The sequence below is a fragment of the Chelmon rostratus genome, chromosome 3 (assembly GCF_017976325.1).
Source record: "Chelmon rostratus isolate fCheRos1 chromosome 3, fCheRos1.pri, whole genome shotgun sequence".
Lineage (NCBI taxonomy): Eukaryota > Metazoa > Chordata > Actinopteri > Chaetodontiformes > Chaetodontidae > Chelmon > Chelmon rostratus.
Window position 1 is genome coordinate 10384723 of NC_055660.1, and position 15801 is coordinate 10400523.

Genomic DNA, 15801 nt, shown 5'->3' on the forward strand with positions numbered 1-15801 from the left:
AGAGCAGCATCACTTCTGCAGCAGGTTTTATTCAGAAGGTTCACAAACAAGGTGGCAGCAGACGAAAGCTGGTTTCTGTTCAGCTCAATGACAGAGTCATTATTACAGACACTGACAAGATGAAGGATGAGGCAGAAGCATCAAAAGGAAAGCAGCAAACCTTCACATCTGAAGCATGAAATGTTTACTTAAACCACACTGATCTATAAAAAACATTTTATAACCTCTTCATATGTTCAGACTTGTAATAGAGTAGAAGTAAAACCTTGAATCCGAAATCACTACTCAGCATGACTCAAGATTTATTGGATCCACATACTTTAATTAAAATCCAACACAAATCAACATGTCCGACAAATGTTACAATATATACAAATATTTTTCTATTTACAGCAGATATGGAGGCCGGCGGCCTTTAACACTGAATAAAATCTGAAGGGGGAAGCGGGCTGTGTCAGTGTCCGAACATCTCCTGCGAGGTGTAGGTCATGTAGAGGAAGCCGTCCTCGTCCTGGTGGTCTTTGTACACCTGAGCCATGGTGAGAGACATGCTGGCCAGCCCGCTGCTGTTGATGAGCAGGTAGAAGGCCTGAGTGGGCAGCAGGGCCATGCGGTTCCTGAGAGACACAAGACAAAGAGGTCATTAACGAGGCATCCTGCAGACTGCACGCCGCCTCTCAGCTGCTTCACATACCTGCTGCTTCAGCAGTAACGTGGCTCCGCTATTGTTTTCTGCTGCAGCTGTGTCCAAAAATGTTAGAATGCAGACTAAAACTGACTTGTTTGTTTGCTCTTGGATTCTACTGTCCCACAATGCATTGCATGAAGAAAATGAATGACTGATTGCAGCTTTAAAAAAAAACACTGGATGGACAGAAAACAGCAACAGCAATAGTTTCAGTACTGATACTGACATGTTTTTGTACAAAAAGCTGAACCCTGATTGGCTCCAGACTAATTCTGATGTCACAAGTCCTGCAGGTACGGTCCAGGCGTTGAACTGAGATTTAAGGCGAAAACAGAAACTTTCCTCCTTCAGCAGATGAATGTGAAAAAGTGGAGGAGCTTCAACTTACAGTTTGAACAGTAAAGCAGGTGGATTTTTGCACCATGTGGAGAAAAGCTGCATATAAAAAGGACTATATAGTACATCCAGTGAACTATTAGTGTGTTGTGTTGATTTGGAACAGTCACGCTTTATGAAGCAAACATGTTATGTAAATGCAGATTAACTGTATTACATCTTGTAACTATAACTGATTCTAGAGCAGCCATCTGAGTCTCAAGGTAGTGACGCTTTCTTTACTGCTGAACCAGGACAGACTGAATGGTTCTTGACTTTCTGCTGTGTAATCATGACCAGACGAAAATGAGGAACCTCAGAGATCTGAAGAGAAGCAACGAAACAGAAGATTCACGCCGAAAAAGATCAGCAAGACTTCAGGCTGAAAGAGACAGATTATATTCACATTCATCCGAATTAATTTATCGAGCTAATTTTTACCGGGGAAGAGATTCATTTCTGCCTGCTCAACGATTCCAAAGCTCACAGAAAGATTTAAGAAGTCTTTCCATTTTGTTCCTTCAGAAATGAACTGTTTCTCGGGATAATCACTCAATGGTTTCTTTCAATTACATATTCTGTAGATACATACATACATACATATACACACACTTAAAAAAAAAGGTCACTTTTTACTGAGCTCCACAAACTAAATTCCAGACAGACGTCACAGCCTTCACAAATAAAACCAAACTGTCTGCATGCAAGAGTAAGAAAAACGATCGAGTGATTTTGAAAAGGTATAATTTTAATTTTGGAGAGATCTGACCTCAAATATAAAAGAGTTAATTGACTGGGTGTTTCCAAAGCCAGTTTAATGTTCACGTACTGTAAAAGGTAACAGCAGCAGAGGAAGCGTCTTGACTTTAACACATAAGGAGAAAATCTAAGTTGACCATGACAAGTTACAATCAGCTGTTCTGCAACAAATCGCCACGTGAAAAAACTGAAGAAACTTTGTTTCCACAAGGCAGACTGATGCACTACAGCCAGGAAACACATTCTTTAAAACATGTTGATTTCATGAAAAAAGGTGACAGATCCGCCCGTTTGACTGAAGGCAGATCAGGACAGTCTGAAACAGGAACAGACTCAGTTCTGCTGCGTAATCATGACTGACAAGAATCATCTCAAACAACAAAACTCAACCTAAAAAAAATGACGTTTGGTGTTTAGATCAACATTTCCAGAACTCTTATTACAAATAACTTATTACAAATATGAAAATAGAAAGAAAGCTACTTCAGAGAAAGCCTAAAAGTTAAACATGTTCTGAACAGTTCATATATTGTTCTACAGCAGAAGCAAATTATCAATACGTTGATCAGCAAAATGATTTAGACATTTTTTTCTAACACCAAAACCGAATATTTTTATTGCATGTTGGTTAGTTTTATTGTAGTTATCTTAATTTTATTCTTTCTAATCTTTCTTATCTGTTTCTAACATGGGGGTTGCAATGAAAATTTCATTGACATGTCATTCTCAATGACAATAAAGACTCTTGAATCTTGAAAAGATATTTTCTACTTGCAGCTCTTTGCTCCATCACTCCAGAGAAAATTGTGTTCCCACTGAAACATTAAAAGAGACGCTGTGCTCTACTCCATCAACCTGACACCTTCCACTTAAGTAAAACATCATTTTTCTCTCCCTGATTCAGTCTGAACTGCCTGCTGACTGCAGGAAACTCAGCAAGGTGAACTTTACCTGATGATGGTGACAAACTGGGTCATCGTGAGTTCATGCGGCACCAGGAACTTGGTTTTATCCAGCGGAGGAAGATATTTCTCCCTCTCGTACCGCTCGATGATCACCTGCGAGCAGCCGTGAAACAGGTGAGAACAAACAAAAATCACCTTCGCTGGTTAATCCTGAGTCATTTCGGCCGCAGACTTACCGGGATTTTGTTGGGGAACTTGGACCTGATCCCCGCCACTTCTTGTTTCCTGGTTGCTGCGGAGAAAAGAAAACACTCATCAGGCGGGTCAACGTGTCTGAAGTTGTTTCCCTGCGTGTTTCTGCTGTTTGAGACGTTTACCGAAGCTCTTCCGCTGTTTGAAGGGTTTGTCGTGCAGCTGGGTTTTGTCAAACGGAGGCATGTTGTGCGTGAGCCGGCGTGTGATGGAGGGACAGCGCGTTCAGCAGGAGGTTTGAGCCGAGCAGCAGTTAAATAGAGGCGGCTGTGGCGCATCAGCTGATTAGCACATGGTCGCAGTCACAGCGTGAATCATCTGCGGATTTAATCAAGTTAGAGCCGCAATGTGGGATGGAGCTCCGAGTCCGACCCGATCCGACCCTCCGAGCGGCTGAAGGGCCGGGCTGAGCCATTCAGGCCCCCGAGCAGAGCCCCCACTGACACTAACTAGCGCTGGAGGAGCATTCAGATGCTTTACTCCAGTAAAAGTACTAATACCACACTGTAGAAGTACTCTGTCAAAGGTAAAAGCATTGAAAATGTTACTGTAGTATAATCAGGAAAATGTGCACAAAGTAAAAGTACTCAGTGCAGTAAAATCTCTCCTGTGACTGTTCTACTATTATATATGATATCATTAGATTATTGTGACTCATGCATTAGGTAAAAGCAGGATTTTACTGTTGGAGTTGGTCGAGGTGGAGCTCATTTTGAACTGTATATGACTGTCACTGATGATTCCTCACATTTGAGAAGCTGGAACCACAAAATGCTTTTGCAGGAAAACTGACTGAAACCTTTATCAAAATAGGAAAAAAAACATTCATCTTAAAGAGGAAATGTTTCATAGTTCCAAAAAGATGAGTTTAGAGGTATAGGATTCTGGTCTGAGGGGCCCCTTATGGCTCCAGAGGAGGACTTGTTGGTCCTCATTATCCAGATTTGTACTGTACTTATAGTTTAAGCTGCTTTACATTAATACTGGGTGACTTTATACTTTTTCACTAGTAATTTATGTAATAGTCCTGTACAGCCTCTGGTTCATTACAATAGTTTTTGTTTAATCTGGACTCAACTACTTCTGTTCAACTACAGAAAGTTCCAGTCAAGTTTTAGGACAACATTCCCCTCAGGTGGCTGTTCGTCGTTTATTTTTTATTTCTTTTATCTGTATATTGAGCAGTGAAAGATGTCTGTTTTCATTTTGTCCCTGTTGTCACTTTGATGCCCGTCTATTAAAACTGATCGCTCTATTTCCATAATAGGAAAAACACCTTTTAAATGTGCTTTAACTTATTCACATGAACTTTGATTCTGATTGACACAAAGTGTCGTAGTTCGGTGATGTAACGCGCGCTCGTCTTCCATTGGATCACTTTCTTGCCGTTCACCCGATCAGCCAAATGCTGTGAGAGATTTCTGTCGTGGGTGGGACTGAGGTGAGTTGATGTGACCGCACAGGTGTGTGAAGCGGTGTCAGGTGAGCCAAAGAAACACCGGTAATGAAATAGTCCTGCCTTCAAAATAAAAGTTTCTCAGACGATCAAAATTTCAGCAGAGAATACCTTGCTCCTGTGATTGTTTGTTTGAAATAAACCATCATGAAATACATAATCTAATACTGGAATCAATCAACAGTAATCAATCAACTAGCTGAAACATAAATCACCAATTATTTTGATTGATTTTTTTTTATTTAAAAAATCAGCCACTTAATTTGAAGTTTATGTTGGAGTTTGTATAGGTGTGACAACAACCTTGTGAAAGTGAGATTTTGCAATTAATATATGAGCTATAATTAATGCAGATTTACCAGATTTAACGGAATTCTACTATTTACAGTGTTTTTTCTGCACATGTACGATGACGTTGGTTATATTTTGAAACTTCGGAGCGGAAGTGTGGAGTCTGTGTTCGTCCCGCAGCTTGACGGATGTCTCATCACCTGACAGCTGGCTCAGACAGGAGCTGCGCTGCCCAGCAGAGAGGGCTGCTGATGGACTGTATTTCCCTGCCGAGGATATCTCACTGAAGCGGCTGAGAGTCCCGGACCGAACCAGAAGCCACAACGCCCCGGTCCGGCCATGGACGAGCAGGCGGGCCCCGGTGTCTTCTTTAATAACAACAACTCCGGTTTGCCCGGCGGTGGGAATATTAAAGCTCCGCAGACTGGCGACTTCGGTGGCGGAGAGGCGGCCAGAGCTCATTACAACATCCCGGGGATTTTACACTTTCTCCAGCATGAGTGGGCCCGCTTCGAGGTGGAGAGGGCACAGTGGGAGGTCGAGCGGGCCGAGCTGCAGGTAAGCGGCCGCAATCACAGAGGTTTCCATTGTCGGACATTGTTCTGTTTGCTAGCTAAGCTTCGTCCTGACTGGTGAGGACGTTGCGCTAAACCGCGTTTAAAATTGTGGGAAGTAATTGTTTAATCGTTAATGAGCAAATTAATATTCCCGATAAAGTAGTAGATATAAGATGATTTGAGTGGAAAAGATCCATTATTTGATTCGGCATTGGTGTAATCCAGCACTCGGCACACTGTCTGATAACATTTGTACTTTAGGGGGTGTTTCTCGCCATTTGCCGCTCTCCTCTGTGATGTATGTTGGTGTGTACAGGGAATGACGCACATTGTTACTGAAATGTAAAGTTTGATTTTAAAGAGGCTGCTTTGCTGATCAATGCGAAGCCGAATTAAAGGACAAGTCCACGAGGATCAAGAAATTGTCTTGAATACTGTTCATGAGGTTTGTGTGCCAATGTCAAGCTAGACGACATGGAATTGCATAATATTTCAACGGTGGTTCCGCTCAATGTTATCTTTACTGGTGGTGTATCTGCGCTACTTGCTAACCAGGTTAGCTGTGGCTGAGGTCTCAGGCTTTCCCGTTTGTGCTGTGTCGACTGCGAGTAATTGTATGACGATTTCATGTTAGCTTGTTCCTGTGTGATTAATATAAACCAGCAAACCGAAGTTGTTTTATTGTGGATGGGCGATTACCTGTGCGCCGCAGAAATTCCTGAGGGTGAAATCCATTATCGGACATGCAGCCGTTTGTATTTTGGTATTTTCTCGGGATCCCCTCATTTTGCTTTCATCATCATATGTTGACCAGAACCATACAATCAGGACCACCCAGAGTCCCGACCCTGACACGAAATTCCGTCCCTACGAATATCGGACTGCGCGTCCTGTTGTGGCTGTCCGATAACGGACGCATAGATGTTGCGTTTCCGTGCAGTGCGTGATCTGGTTGAGTCACGAAACGTTGGCGTGTTGGTGTGTCATCTTTAACTTTATATTAGAAACCAGCCTTAGGCGGTCTGCTGAGCCTTTGTAGGACCAGAGTCTGGTTCAGGTCTGGAAACTGTTTATATATACATGTATGCGTGTATTTATGTTGAGTAACCTGACGAAGTAAACCTTATTTTTAAAAAGACTTTCCTGCAGCAGTGATTATCAAACGTCTGTGGAGAACCAGCCCAGTCAATGCATAAATATGCTGATCTGGATTGTTCATTGAATGGTGTGATACTGATGATATTCATCATTTCAGTCAACTGTTGAGCAGAATACCTTTATGCTCTTTTGCTGGGAAAAATAATAATCTAATGGTCACTCAATGCTATGCCAAGAAGCAGCTACAGGAGTTTAATGATGCTGTGGCATAAAAAACAGAGCTGTTTAGGTCACTAAATAAAAAGTATTGATCTTTGTTGCCCAGCCTTTTTTAGGATGTGTAATAGTTATTAACAACTACCAATGTGGATCTGCTGGCTTCATGTTGAGGGTTATCAGCAGATAAATCAGACACTGAATCACTGGTGAAAGGTCAACATCCGCAGGTGAACTGTTTAACTGTTGGGAGGACAGTGAAAGAGTTAATTACAAACATTTTATACAGTAAATCTCTAAGCTAGTTAGTGCAGGGACCAAGCTGCAGAACTTTTTCAACAGAAATTAGTAACAATTTAGTTAAATGATAAAAGGGTTTGTAGAAGTAAGGTTTTGAAAAAAAAGCGTTTGGTATTGGTGCTATGGCAAATTTTTACCTGTTAATATGTACAATAATGAAAAAATAAATAATAAAAAGATAATTAGGTTAAACTATTAATATGATCGCATTGATCCGATGCTGTTTCATTTTAACGTCTGCTGCATTTCATGGTGTAAAAGTTTACATCCTGGAATGTGATATAGCAGCATATCTGATGCTGCTTCAACCACACTGAATGTTCATTTTTGATGATTAATTGAGGCATCTGAGGTGTTTAATTAAAATATGTATTTCCATTTGAACTGTTAGTCCCACATTGCTGTGCGTTGCAACAAGAATCCGGTTTAGTCTTGTTCATAAAATCAGTCTTAGACACTTTTTTCCACCAAAATACCAAGAACTGGCTTTGCTCTGCCTCATTTGCATGAACCTCCCACCTGCTTGTTCCTCTCTGTGCTGGCCATCAGAATACAGACAGACGGGCAAAGTGAATTTCAAGGTCAGGAAGTGGTCAGAGAGCTGCTTGTGCTGGTCATTAATCATTTCTTTTGAAAAACAAAACAAAACATGACAGCGTTGCATTTTTTTCCCCGTTAGCATCATCGTGCTCAGCTCACCAGGCCTCCACCACAAAATCTGACATCACGCAAACCTGCTGATGCAGACTGGGACCAGGATTATACTGGACCCATGCAGGATGGCTGTTGTCACAAAGTGTGTAGGAGCCTTTATCTTTCATGAGCACCTGTAGTGCGGCTGTGTATTCAAGCTGAGCATGGTCTGACCTCTCTGTCTGTTTTATTACAGACAGGAAGTGAGAGTCATCAGCCGACCTGTGCTGTGATGACAGTGCATCCATAAAGGAAACCACTTCCTGTGCGGCTGAGCTTATGATGTGTGGCCGTTGTGCACCATCTCCCTTTACGACAACCTTCCAGCCAATCGCGCAGAAACGTCCTCTGTGTCGTCTGGCCATTTGAGGGCTTTTGTTCTGAAGAAGACGAGAGTTTTGCCCCACATATCAGAGACTGCATGAAACCATCAGTCTGCACCACTGTTTGATTTTTAATTTTCCTTCCCATTGAGCTGGGAGCCGATCAAAGCGCGACAGAGCCGCTGGTCAGCCGGGGCCGGAAACCAATTTCAGCTGTAAATCCATTTGTTCTGCTGCCGTGTTGTTTGAACGCGCTGCTGCAGACGGACTGCATGTCGTTAGCGTCTGTGGCTGAGAGCGCACTTCCTCTGAGGTAATCCTCTGCAGGGAAAAGGAAGAGGAAACGGAGGAAGCTGGCACACAAAATGGGAGAGATTACTCAGAGTTTATTATCTGAAAACAAAGAAAAAGTCTTGTGTGTAGGAAGTTTCCTAAAGAGAGGGAGGAGGTATAGTGTGACATCTCAGCTATAGCCAGGAGATTAAATCAGACCGAGTAAGATGTTGAAGAGTTATTTTCTTCAGCATCATCCAGTTGTTCCTATGAGATTGTTGATTTTTTTACAGCTGAAATCAGGACATCATTTCTGACTTTTACTGGATTTTTTGAGGCTGATTGAAAGTTGGAAGTTTACACTTGGAAAATTACTGTTTGTTAATTCTGTGCTGAAATTTCTTGTTGCTTATCAGCTGATAAACACAATTTAACGAGTGAGCTCATGTGGGCTGATGACATTGACCTGCCAATTTATCAATCGACCCATCCAATAGTTTGATTTGATATCATAGTCTCACATTAAGTGAATTTGTGATGATATGATTGTTTCAATGGTTTATTCAAAGATAATTCTAATTTAATACAAACAAAATGAGTTCTCCAAAGTTTTACACATGAGGAGGGTTTATTTTCCTGATGCGTTTATGTAACAACGGACCAGAGTTCCTTGCATTGAGTATCAGTGTAGTCATTTCTCTGTGATTCCTGCTGGGACGCGACACTGAGGTGAAGTCATGCGTGAGCTTTGTTTGCGGGTCACACACTCGTCACTCCGGTTCAGGAGGATGTTTGCCACTCAGCTTCCTTCCTCTTCGGCCGCGGCTATAAATACACAGCGGAGGGGACAACGACCGGCCAACACACACATTATGGTAAACGGTGTCTGCCGTGATCCTGCTGGGCTAACCTGACGAATTATATTTAAAAAGTCACCAGTCACATGATTCTCTTTCCACAATAAGGGTCCCATGTAGCAGGTAGGAAGTCAGTATTGAATGAAAACAAATATTTCTGTTAAAAAGAGAGAGTGAGAGCAGCAGAGTGGTGGAATTAATGCCGTGGACATTATGCTGAATTTACCATGTGAGACATTAGAGTGCAGGTAACTCCTCATTACCTGGCCTTTATTAGCAACCAGCCTTTATTTACTTACACTGTTTAGATCTGTAGGATCAGTATTGAAGCTGATTAGTTGGATCAGATGTCAGCCAGATATGCTGATCCACATTAAAAACAGTTTTCTGTTCTGCTCCACTTCTTCAGGAGCTAATGATACGTAAAGCCGCTGCTGATGTTACGCCAACGTTTCTTGCTTCTGCTTCACAGTAAATGGAGGGCAGTGAAACAAGAAGTGTTGATCCTGATATTTGTGGTCCGATAATGTTACCCAAGATCACCACCACAGTATTTTAAGGCCTAGTCCACATGTGCACTGGTATTGTTGAGAACAGGGTTTTTCTTCATTCTCAAAAAAAAAAAAAAAAATCCCATCCATTTGACAGCCATGCTTTCCAATCAGAAGCCTGAAAAAGCTACTGCCAGCGGGCTACCTGCAACTAAACGTCTGACCATTCTCGTCCAAAATCAGCGAAGTTGGCAGCGGTGGCAGTGGCGGCAGCATGGCTGAACAAAGGAGCACCTCAGAGTACTCTCATATTGACGTCACATCTAATTATCAACACATTTTTAACAGCTGGAGTGAAACAGTCCTGGAGGAGTTACGCTGTTTGGTGTCACTTCTGGTTTGTGAGTAAAAAGATGGAGCCAGGTGAAGCAGTTTGGCAGAGAGATGCAGAAGCATATAATGGACACAGAGGTCAGTGAATGCAGCATCAGAAGGGTCTTAATGTCTGAATGTTTCCACTTCTTCTTCACTCACTTTTCGCTTCAGATGAGTCACATTAATCAGTTTCACACAGAGAGGTTAATGAACATCAGTGCACCCTTGACTCAAGTGATGCAAAGTTTTTGACTCCGGTTGGCTGTCGCTTATTTGACTAAAGTGGCTTCTGGAGGATTTCATCTGTCTGCTGCCCGAACAGTTCAGACCACGAGCTCAGTAAACAAATAAAGCAACATATAAGCACGCACAGGCCTCAGGTCTGTTCCTCATGGATCTCTGAAGTGTTGAGAAAGTTAGGCAGAGCTGACCTTTGACCTCCTCACTCGTCAGTTTCCTCTAATGCTGCTGATCTGGAAACTGAAGCTTCCTCCAGTCCAACGCTTCAGCTGATGTAACTGTGATAACACACAGCGAGTGTTGGACAGTAACAGAACAGAGGGAGTTACTCCTTCAGGCGAACAGTGCGCTCATTCTACACTGATGAAAGAATGAAAAGAAAGGGATGAAACTGTTAATTGCATAAGATCACAGATGTAGTGGAGGATGATTTTCTGAAATGAAAAATGGAGAAGAGTATTGCGCTTCTACACCCTCCAGCCTCCTGTACACAGTGTACCATCTGAGTAAAGGTGTTCAGATGGTGAAGGATGTGATGTTAATGTGCACCATGTTTGCTGGAGCGTTGAGTAATTCTGCTCTTATCTCTCTGCTGCCTTGTTTCTGCAGCCCATTTCTTTCACTAATTAAATGATATTACACTACACAGACAGACAGATGTGTTCAAGCTTCTGCTGTGTGTGTGTGTGTGCGCGCATGTGTGTGTGTGTGTGCGTGTGTGTGTGTGTGTGTGTGCGTGCACAGTTTGACACATTGTTCACATTCCTACATCCCTTGTTTGTGCAGCCTCTGCAGCTCTGCACATGTTTTATACAGAACACAGATTGCGTCATGCGGACGACATTCAGCTGAGCTCCATTTCATTTCCTCAGTTTTTATGTTCAGTCTGCTCTGGATAGTAAAAGTCAGCGCTTATTTATGTGTTTACTCTGCAACGGGGAAAAAAATACAATCAGTTATTGTTTATTATAGCTTCCTTATCTCCTCACTCTATTTGTGTCTCAATGCACTTTCATAGTTTTGCTTTGTGTTATTAAATTATAGTAACAATTCTAGTTTTTTAAAGCTGCTCATCTGTACTTTCTAACAAGGCAACAAAAGAAAAACATTGAACATTGATTTGAGCTGTAAAAATCTGAGATGTGGATGTGATTCAGAGGTCTGGCCTCAGTCTAGATATCTATTGTCCAGTGTAATGTTGCACTGCCACTGTCAGTGGATCCTCTGCATCAATGCCATGTGCAGTACAGTGGGAGATACAAACTCTGCAAAGCATCTGATGTCCTTTTGTTATCCATAAAGGCTGTGCACGTCCAGGTGCTGGATGGAGAACGCATACCAACATGAAAAATTCACCATCATTTGATGGTGATGCTTCAGGGAATAAATGTGTTTATTCAGTGTTATTTTGGGTGAGTTAACGGTACGTCGCCCATGTGCTGCTTTGTGGCTGTCTCATCCACTTTAGCCAAAGTAACGCCGCACCACTGACATATTGTTGCCCCATTTAACCACAGCAGCTCTTTATTTCAAAGGGCGGTGTTGGGTATTGAGTCGTCACTTTGTGTGCCAACACTTGAAATTTCCCCTGAAGGAGTGTTTATCGCTCCTGTTTAATAGACTGTTGATACCAAAACATTAGCGTGTGGTGAGTCCTGCTATCGTGCGCTCTCAGCAAACTGGTGTCTGGGCTCAGCCAGAGACGGTTTGCTTTCGTTTGGTGAGCAGAGTCAATTCCTCACATTCGTGTTCAAATTGGTATTGAACTCTTTCTACAGAGAAACCTCAGCGTGCAGAGAATCACGTCCCACTGAGAGCAGCACCACTCCAGCGCTTTGCATCTAAATAATGCAGCTGGAGGCTTCTACAGTGTTGAAGTTTCATGCATGAGAAGGAAAGTAAGCTCAGAGTGTCTTATGTAACAACTTAACCTTCCAACAGCTGTGCAACTATCTCCTTCTCTTTGTACAACATCATCGTCAAAAACAACAACAGGACCCGGGTTTGTGCCACCCAGCCTGACGTCTTCGTTCCTTCTCCTCTTCTTCTTAACGCTCTTTCTTTCTTTTCATATTGTCTGTCTGTCTGTCTGTCTGTCTGTCTGTAAAGCAGCCGTATAAGGAATGGCATGCACACCTGCTTGTTTTTCAGACAGGCGACCGCTGCAGGGAGGAATGCCACCCCGAGCCACGCCTCAGCACTGTAACCAGGCTTTGTTTAACCGGGCCTTCAGCCAAGATTTCCCCTGACATGAAGGCACTTTCCCCGCAGCCGGACGTGAACTGGGACTGTATTTAGCCAGCACTGCGGCTCACAATACGAGTTACAGTACAACCAGCCAGCCGGATACCTGGAGCCGACACTGATTTCCACAATGTAAAAAATATCTGCTAACAGGAACAGTTAGCAGTAAGTTCGATGTCATCACACACTAAGATAAGATAAGAGAGCGTCGTTTCACCTCCGGCTTCTTCGGGTTAATTGTGTCAATGAGAGAACTCTGATCTCATGCAAACAGAAAGAATGACCTACAAGCGGACAAAGAGGTGCTGACTTTTGTGTTGCCCTCTCATGACACGTTCATGTTCTGCTATCCCATCAGGATGTCCTCCTTGACATGGATGGACTACTGAACGAGTCTACCAGGTCCATTGTCTCATTATCTGCTTGAACATCGAGCTAATTTGAAAAACAGGAAATTCCAGTTAGAAAATCACTTGGTTTATTGTTGACATAGTAGATATTTGGCGTTGTGAGATGACATTAGAGCTTGGTATCACACCTTGTTACTGACTGAAATATGTTCTTGTAATCAAAGTTCAGAACTGGCAGGTATCAAAGTACTCAGTCAGATTTCTTCATATTTTTTCATCAAATATTTCTTGATCTAAATCAGTCAGTTGTGTTTTTGTGAGACAGATTCTTGGTTGCCTGTAAGTAAACCAACCTTTCTTTAGGCTTCATGGCGTTTTACCAGGAATACAACAAAACAGGCGAAGACTAACAGCAGCTAAAGCTGAATTCCAAAACACCGAAGCAGTGAAGGGGTGACTGAGGGTATCGTGCTTGTAAGGCGACATCTCTGTGGCTGTGAATCATTTCCTGTTCATGCTGCCAGCGGGGTCATCTGGAAGCTCATGGATCTGACCTGCGTTCGGTGCGAGTTAGTTATCTTGCAGGGCGTCGTAGATGCAGAGCAGCCATAACAGACTCTGATGCTCGGATGACTGATTGAGTCAGACTGATGGCCTGATTCCAGTCTGGCATCCTCTGACCAGAGCAAATCCACTGCTGGACCACAGCAGAGATGCAGGTCAAAGTCGATGTGGATGAAGAAAATGGGGCAGAGGTCCTGAGGGCTGCACACAAGGATCAAGTCAAGAGATCTGATCAATGTCTGGACTTATTTCTGTTTTTTTGTGTTGCTCTGACCACAGAAGCTCCAGCAGCCTTCACTACGGGCAGCCAACATTTTCCTCAACAACTGAAGAAATATGTGCATGTATATGGAAGTTATTTTTGTAAGTCGACATAGAACAACCTGTCTCATTCGATATCAACCACACATGCTGATAGAATTTTCGACGTAGCTTGGTGGGAAGATGATGGATCCATTCTTAAGCCTGTTTGCACAGCCGTGATTGGCAAGTTGTTTACCCAACCAGGGAAAGAGCTGTGAATGAGCACAGCACTTGACCTATTTAATTCACTGAACAAATTGGAGATGTGACTCACAGGCAGGCCTGGAACCAGTCTTCAGAGCATTTAAACTGAACTCAAACCGGAACTACAGTGCTTAAGAGCATATCGTCTAGCGGACAGCTACACATAAGGAGCAAATGTTTGTCAGGAAGCCATTAAACAGGGCTGTCACTGTTCCAAAAAAACAAGTTTGAATAAGTTCAGACTAACATGCAATTCATTTGCGTGGCCACCAGTATCCATCCGTCGCTGGTCAGGTGCACTGTCTTCAGTATAGCCTTTATATTTTCACATGTGGTGCTGAGGTTGTGTAGCTCATGTTGCTCCAGTCATTTCTGGAGCCTCTGCTGGGTTGCAGCGAGCAGCTGAGTCCTCTGATTTGTTGTCATTGTAAAGTCAGAAATCTGCTTCGTACAAAGTGACAAACAATCTATCTTTCATGGTCATTTTACCACCTATGCTGAAGAACCCGAAAGGCTTCTCATGATCTGATCTAGTTTCCTCCTCCATTTGTATTTCTTAACTTACCTCTGAATTCCTGCAATTCAATACTGCATCAGAATGAAGAGAAAATTCCTGGGCTCTCCTGCTTGTTCTACGCACACAGACACATACACAACTGACACAGTACACAATACACCCACACACACACCCACACACACACGCACAGTGGAGTTTATAATTGTCAGGCCGACTGACTCCATTAAATCCAGCGAGCAGGAATCCCAGCCTGCCTCAGACTCGGTGGATAATATGTGTACGCTGAAGTTGAAATTAGATCCACTTAATGAGGGTGCTTATCAGAAGAGATAATGATGGTAATAATATTGGATAATAACAGCCATTCAGCACAGTCGCTGCAGAGAAAAGGAAGCAAGTGAGTTTGAAACAGTTCGATCGGCTGCTTTTCTCTGTTCTGAATTGTAGATGTTTGGGTTTTGGATCGTGCATTTTTTAACGTGTATTTCTGACATTTTATGGACCTAAATTTTAATCAGAAAAATAATCAGTCACAAAAAGCTGTAGGGCGCCTCTTTGAGAGCTGCTGTTGGTTGAAAACTGCATTTGAACTTGAACAGATGAAGAGAGGCTGCCAAACCTGCCCGCTACAACAGATCCAGACTCACATCATGGGTGATATTAAAAATACTATAGGACACTGCCATGTTGTAAAGAGTGGGTGAAAACTGCTTGGCTTACAGCTTTTCATGGAGAAGAGAAGCTAGCTTACAGCCACAGCAGGTGGGAAATAGCCACCTGATATGCAGCAGCGGGCAAAGACACTCAGCATCTCCGAATCTCAGCGGAGAGCAAACACTTTGCAAGTGGATCCTGAAGCACCACAATGCGAACGGAAAAGATCCGGTTTCAGCCCCAAAGTGTGTGTTTGTTTCCTGCAGCTCAGAGAATAATTGATCAGTCTCAGAGCACCAGGTAGACCCGGCAGAGGCAGGAGCGAGGAAGGTGGTGCAAACACTGACATTCACCCCCCTGAAGTGACTTAATCTGGCTGATGTTTGCTTTAGAAACGCTGACAGCATTGGCGGCAGCGAGCAGCAGCTTTGGGATGAGCAGCGTGACGGCAGGCAGCAAAAGAATGAGATGATTTACAACTTAAGTACACCGCCATGATTAAAACATGCGTTGGATATGTGTTGCAGTGAGAGGAGTTTCTCATGAGTGCAGCGGCACACTTGGACTACTTGAACTCGTTCATACTGGCTCGTAGGCTTCGCTTCATTCCTGACAAACTTTGGTTCGCAGTGTTCAAGAACAAGTATCAATCAGTCAAGTATGCATCTCAGCCGCCGCCTCGTTTCTCACACTATTTTCAACCACATCTTAAATGTTTATGTACAGTTTGGTTCCTCCTTCTTCTGAGACACAAATGGTCCCTGTGAGGAGATTAGTAAGCACAGCCTCAGTCTTTTCTCTGGGGAGCAGATATGA

The 15801-nt window shown here is 43.0% G+C and overlaps 2 protein-coding genes across 3 annotated transcripts in view; one reads left to right on the forward strand and one right to left on the reverse strand.

Moving 5' to 3' along the window:
* Positions 1-338: 338 nt before the first annotated feature.
* Positions 339-6113, reverse strand: map1lc3c (microtubule-associated protein 1 light chain 3 gamma). Of its 2 annotated transcripts, none has more exons than XM_041934159.1 (4): positions 5983-6113; positions 2964-3019; positions 2774-2880; positions 339-617 (listed from the first exon to the last, which is right to left on the reverse strand). In XM_041934159.1, the coding sequence occupies exons 1-4, from the start codon at positions 6026-6028 to the stop codon at positions 455-457; spliced, it is 372 nt and encodes a 123-aa protein (XP_041790093.1). In that variant the 5' UTR covers positions 6029-6113; the 3' UTR covers positions 339-454. The 2 variants fall into 2 exon arrangements, with proteins under 2 accessions (XP_041790093.1, XP_041790092.1); XM_041934158.1 differs by lacking the exon at positions 5983-6113 and adding an exon at positions 3105-3355.
* strn (striatin, calmodulin binding protein) overlaps positions 4950-15801 on the forward strand; it is a 46773-nt gene continuing 35921 nt past the window's right edge. The window contains exon 1 of the mRNA XM_041934156.1: positions 4950-5284. Coding sequence (XP_041790090.1) covers positions 5066-5284 — 219 coding nt within the window. The 5' untranslated portion in view covers positions 4950-5065. The remainder of the gene's footprint in view (positions 5285-15801) is intronic.